A 6439-nucleotide genomic window follows, 5' to 3' on the forward strand; every position below is an offset into this window, starting at 1 on the left:
CAAGCTTGTCCTATGTCTTTAAAAACCCTGTCATTGGCAGAGTGTTAAATCCTTATCTTTCTTTTATCACAGAGTGACATGAATGAATAGAAAAGTAGTGGTACTGTTCCAAACAGTTATTGTCTCACTTCTTTGCTGTGAAAAATACGAAATATTGTGAAACAACAATAACAACAAAAAAACACACACAAACCTTCACCAGCTGTAAAGTGACGCATTTTGTCACACTGTGTCAGTGGTATTTATTTTCTGAAGCATTAATTTGGCGAAGTTTCCGCATTTTGTATTCAAATAGTAAAATTAGTTATGATGTAGTAGTAGCATGTTAGAAAACTTTTGTTGTCAATTTGACCTAATCTTACTGTCTCAGGTTACACAGTAGCACTTCATAGTTGTTGAAATAGACACCCAGGGCCATTTTTTTTTTTGTAACTGCTTCCTATAGTTGAAAATTCTCATGAAATGTTTCACATTTTAATCACAGTAGGGAGTTGTATGTCCATGAAAATTTACCCATGTTCTTTTCAGATCTTGACTAAGAGAATATTGATGGAGTGCACACATTATTTGATGCAACTGAAATTCTGTGAACTTTTCATTAGATTGTACCACTGTGAAAGTCTGTTCCTAAGTTCATACTTCCAGTGATTGTGTGTTACTCCTTACATAATAATAATAATAATAATAACAATAACTGTGATTGTAATTAACATATTTGTTTTTTAATGTGTGAATTTTATGTGAAAACTATTAAAGGTTTGCATAGATTTATCATCTTGTATTTTCTTGTTGACACTACACTAATACCTGAATAACTTACGTGTGTTCATATAATTTATCCTTAGAATATAGGTGCTGTGTGTGTGTGTGTGTGTGTGTGTGTGTGTGTGTGTGTGTGTGTGAGAGAGAGATTATGCATCACATGTTCTTATACAGCACAAAACGTACATCATTTCACTTTGCAGTTAAATAATTTAATTCCAGAATGGTATTATTTGTATTGCAACATGAATTTTTTCCCTTCTGTCTACAACTTCTCTGCATGACATTCTACTTTACCTTCAGCTTTGTGAAAAATCATTTAGCAAAAGCACTGAAGATTTCCTGTTGTCTTATTATACATTGTTTAAAAAGAAGCTGTCTCTGTGTAACATATCCATCCCCTTCAGTTCTGCACTGTTTGAAGCCAGAGCTCCATCTGATAGTTTCCATTGTAGGACTTTTCTCTGCACTCACCACGAATAAAAAGAGACGTGAGGATTAATTACAAACTTCACTTTATACAATGTTAAGTAATAGATTGCTTTGTGTTAGGAGAATGCTGGTCACACAGGAAGTTGAGAAATATTCTTATGTTCTTCGCAATAGATTGAACACTGTAATTTTGCTGATTCTATTGTTAGATGGTCTGTTGTCATCACTGAAGCTGAATATGATCCTGACCAAATTATTTAATTTCCTTATATTACTCTCTACATCTCAATATAATATAATATAATATAATATAATGTAAGACTTTTCTCAAAGTTCAGTCCTGCTTCTACTGGGTTATGTTATACAGATCCAAATTGTCAGTATCACATGTTACTGTTACTCATCTTTATTGATCTTCATAATCTTACTCTTAATGTGACCGAGGTTTGGATGTCTTCAATAACAGTTCTTCACAACTCTTTCCATTTGTGCCACACTCAGATTAACTGCGAAGAAGAATTTTTCATGGCATTGGATATTTCTTTATTAAATTGTAATTTTAACAATTTAGCAATGGTAAAATAGCACATGGCTGTTTGTCATTGAGGGGAATTAAGAAGTTAACTGGCTAATATACAATGCCATTTGTCACTACAGCAAAATGGCACAGTTGTGACAACTTTCTGATTCAGTTCTTCTGTATACTACCAAGGATTTTCTATGATAACATTGTCATATTGTGTCAGTTCCATTTGCTGGTCAGGACTTACCTTCAAGAAATGGAAAGCAAAATGTATAGCACTCCAGAGAGAGACAATAATAGTGTAAGCAATATGTTTCCTAGCTCTTTGAACTAATTGTTGCTTCCTCATGGAGGAGAGAGGGATAGGTAGGGGGAGGTTAAAGGGAAAGGCAGCTCATTCAGACCCAAGGGTGAGAGACAATTACTTTTTCTGCAGACGATAGTGCCTTCCACATTACTCTTCTCCAACTTAAATAATTTCCATCAAAACACTGTCACTGCCTGGCTTTATATGAGGTGAGTCAGCCAGTGTTTCTCACAAATGACACATTCACTCTTTTTTTTGACGAAATGGTTTTTATGCTAATCTCTGTGGGTAAATAGAATGGTGGACTTTACATTGCCTGTAAGATGCTGGAAAATGAAGAAAACAAACTCATTTTGAGAGTTTCTTATGAGAACATGCAAGAAAAAAATACTGTTGAAAGGAGCTCTTAAATCTGAATACCTTTCCTCCTCTCCCCCCTCTCTCATTACTCTGCCATATAGGTGACATCAACAAAGAAAACTTCCTGAAAATGATGATTTAAACAGTGCTTAAGGAAAGGAAAGTTTGTAGGATATTGGAATTGCTGTGTAATGTTGCAGTAGGGAATAACTTTTCCTTACTCTCTTAATTCTGAATAAACTTTATTTGCTGTTTTAACACATCAAATTATTAGAAAAGATTGCATTAATCCATTTTGGTTTTGCGGTAATAGATGAACAGAATGCTCTCTATGCTGAACAACACTGTTGATACACAGTGTCTTTGATGCATCCTCGAAAGAAATCATTTTGGGGAACTAAATTTGATGACTGTGATGATCAAGTCACTGACCCTCTTCTATCAGTCCACAATGCACCAGTTTCTGAGATAAGGGAAGGAATGCCAGCACCAGTTTAAATCTGTCCAACAGTTAGATGACAAGGATTGGTTTACTGGCCAGCCTATGTGGCTTTAGGCAGTTTCCCACATCCCACTAGGTGAACACCAGACTGGTATCCATGTCCTGCCTCATGCACTTGCTACAAAAACATTTAAAAGAATTTCTCAGGCTTACATGTGGAATTTATTCTAGATGCAGGCATCTATCTAGAGTACACTGATTCTGTCCTAGTGGTTGATAACACATCACATCCACCGACTGCGTTGTTATGATAGTGAGTTGGTTGCACCTTGCCACTCTGGCAGAGTTGTGCCTTCAGTTGTCAGAAACATGCTGTGACTTGCATGGGCGATCTTCATATTTATTTGTTTAAACCCGCTCTCATTGTAAATATTTGTGACTACATTCTCCATTTACTATGTCTATGCTGAATAGGCCTACCTCTTCATTAGAACATGGCATTACTGAATGAATAGCATATTCAAACTAAAAAAGTAATGGCACTAGCAATGAAGAAATGAAAGCTTTTTTGTCAACTGTGCCCATTCACTTCCACAGAGTGGCATAATATGGTGTGGAACTGTGAGGAAGAGTTCTCTGATCAAATATTTTAGTGTGTTCTTTTCAATGGTACCAACTTCTTCTCACGCTCCCATTTGAAATTCTGTAGTTGAGTTTGTTTCTTCCATTCTCTGCAGGTTCTAGACAACTTAAAAGTTCACCATTATATACACACTTATAGTTTTGTATAAAATGTATTTTACTCAAAAAAGACTGGATGAATCTTTTCTGAGCAAATGTGCCCGTGTGGAAGGTCTGAAGCGCCCACTATACCTCATCTGGCATTACTTCCAGGATGTTATTATTATTATCACTATGGGTTAGTTCCTGTACCCTCCTCTTGTTTCTCCATTATCTTATTATTTCAGTCATTTATGTTAATATATTTTTATTGTATTTTGTCACATCCTTTTGAAAATATTTCTAATAGCATATTTGCTCTGTTTCCATTTTCCACAGCAATTATATAAATATTCATTTTATAAATACAAATACAATGGACTGCAACAAGAGAAAGGCATTTGAATTTATTAAACAACTTTCCAGATAGTTTTTTATAGTCTAGCTTATGTCTCATGCTTACTTGAAGCTTCCTGCCTCTTGTCTGATAATATGACAAATCATAATGATACCGAATGCTGTACTGTTTTTCTTTCATACTGTCTGCACTGAGAAATATATCAGATCAAATAATGCACTACAGGTGTGGCTGGTATTTACTTTTTAGAGATTTTTGCATCAAATATGTTGGTAACTTATGGGGGATGGACAAAACTATGGAAACACCAAAAACCCAGCACGATACTATGCATTATACAGTGTAGGAAAACCTTTGGCATTCAAAACAGCTTCCAGTTGTCTGAAATTGAGATCTGGTGACTGCGTTGTCTAGGAGAAATGTGACAATTCATCCGTGTGCTCACAAAACAAGCCCTGGACGATGTGAGATGTGTGAATGGGGGTCCAGTCATCTTGGAACACAGCACCACCATTGGGGAACAAACTTTATACCATGGGCTGCACCTGATCAGCTAAAATGGTCACATCATCCTCAGCAGTAATGTGACCTTGCAGAGTAACCATGGGGACCATAGAATACCATGGTATGGCCACCATAATCATCACCAAACATTTGTCATGTTTCACTCTTGGTATGCTCACTCGACTAGAAACTGGAAACAGTCTGAAACAAGACTCATCTGACCAAATTACTTTCTTCCATTGCTCCATAGTGAGGTTTTATGGCTTTGAAACTGCATTTTCCTATTATAGGTATTTGCATGACTGTTGAGTGGTTTTGAAATTCTGGCTTGCCCTACAACTCCCTGCTGATGAAACTCTCTACATATTGTTTTGGTGCTGACAAGGTTCACAAGTACAACATTCAGTTCTGCTGTGAATTTAGCTGCTGTTGTCATCGTATTTTTTGTTGCAATCTTCTTCAGTGGCCATCTGTTGCAGTCACTCAACATGCTCTTTCATATTTGTTGTCGTGTAGCAGATGGTGTTTCACCACCTTCCCTGTATGCAGTATAAATCTTCAGTATGGTGCCTCTTGAAAACAGCACACACTTCAACTACCTTGGCTAAGGAAGCACCCACCATAGGAGCACCAACAATGTCCTACGTTCAACTTCGTGTAGGTCACACACAGTGCACTCGCAACTGCACAGGACACTGTTCTGACCATGACTGATACATGCAATGTCTTGAGGACATAGCACAGATGTTCTTCATCACATAAAACATCACAACCTTCAGGTTTGGCTGGCATCTGTATTTATGTTCAAACATGCATTTCTCTTCGTATTTCCACATTTTTGACTAATCCCTGTCATCTCCAAATTTAGCTTGAAGTATATGGGACTGCTGTTGTTGATAGCTTCATAGAGTATTGTATGTGGAGACATATGCTGATAATAGTTGCTGAAAGTAAAGTCTTGTGTATTTCATTTTTTAAAATTTAATACAACGGACAGTATAATTTAATGTGTTCAGAATCTAGAATATTCTTCACTTGTGGCAGATTTATATTTACGGTATTACATAAATTTGCACTGAAACAAATTCCTGCTCACTTTTTTCACTATTGAATCATTTTGAGTTTTCATCAAAATCTAATGTCACATTTTGATCTCTATTTTTCAATGTTGTCAAATTACTAGAACAACTCTTTTTATTTTCTATTTTACAGAATCTGTGGAATGTACACAGTAAGCTGATAGATGCTGGAATGATGATGGGTGCAGATGGTGATAAGTAATGCAAGGAAGTGCCTTTACACATTAACACTGGTAAATCTGAGTTGGGGTTACTTCATATCATCACAACAATGGATCAAAAGCCAAGAATTTTATCAGAAATAATAATGTTTTCTATTGAAATTTTATATATACTGTTTATTGTGCTGTTTTGAGGTGTAATTATGTTTTTTATGGATTAAATAATACATTCCAATCATGAAAACAATTTATTACGTATTAGAAACTGAAGTTTCTGTATTGACCCACAACTGATACATATTTTTGACTTTTACAAAGCCATTTCTTTGTCTTCCAATTATCTATGAAGTACTTCCTTGCTTATTCTCCTAGGATAGTATTTTTAATTACCTTTCAGCTTTTCTTCAAGTTTTTTAAAAAATAGTAACTGATCCATTAAGTTTCAGGTGTGCAACCACAGAGACCCTATTTCTTCACCTCATCTTTTGGCCAATTCCGATTGAGTCAGTGGACTGAAGCTACACTACTTGGTCAGTCCTCATAAATCTGCAGACCGCACCACTGCACGTGTGGCCACAGAATTACAAGTGCCAGAGATGTTGTTCATTGGTGATGAACTGTGTGTAAACATAATCTGTAGTTAGCTTGTAGATCTGTGCTGGGATATTGATGCTTCATTAGGAGCTGTAATTTTGTATTTGTGACTGGAAGGAGCGAGGCACTGCAAATGAGGTGTGCAATTAGCCAAGAACAACTTTACTTTTATTGCCACTAATGAACTGAAATAGAAT

The 6439-nt window shown here is 36.0% G+C and overlaps 1 protein-coding gene across 3 annotated transcripts in view; it reads left to right on the top strand.

Annotated features, from left to right (window-relative positions):
• LOC124805147 (glucosamine-6-phosphate isomerase) overlaps positions 1-5892 on the top strand; it is a 122560-nt gene extending 116668 nt beyond the window's left edge. For all 3 annotated transcript variants that reach the window (XM_047265617.1, XM_047265616.1, XM_047265618.1), the window contains one exon: positions 5621-5892. In XM_047265617.1, the coding sequence (XP_047121573.1) occupies positions 5621-5643 (23 nt within the window). In that variant the 3' untranslated portion in view covers positions 5644-5892. The remainder of the gene's footprint in view (positions 1-5620) is intronic.
• The last annotated feature ends 547 nt before the right edge of the window (positions 5893-6439 follow it).

Source organism: Schistocerca piceifrons, chromosome 7, assembly GCF_021461385.2.
Source record: "Schistocerca piceifrons isolate TAMUIC-IGC-003096 chromosome 7, iqSchPice1.1, whole genome shotgun sequence".
Classification (NCBI taxonomy): domain Eukaryota; kingdom Metazoa; phylum Arthropoda; class Insecta; order Orthoptera; family Acrididae; genus Schistocerca; species Schistocerca piceifrons.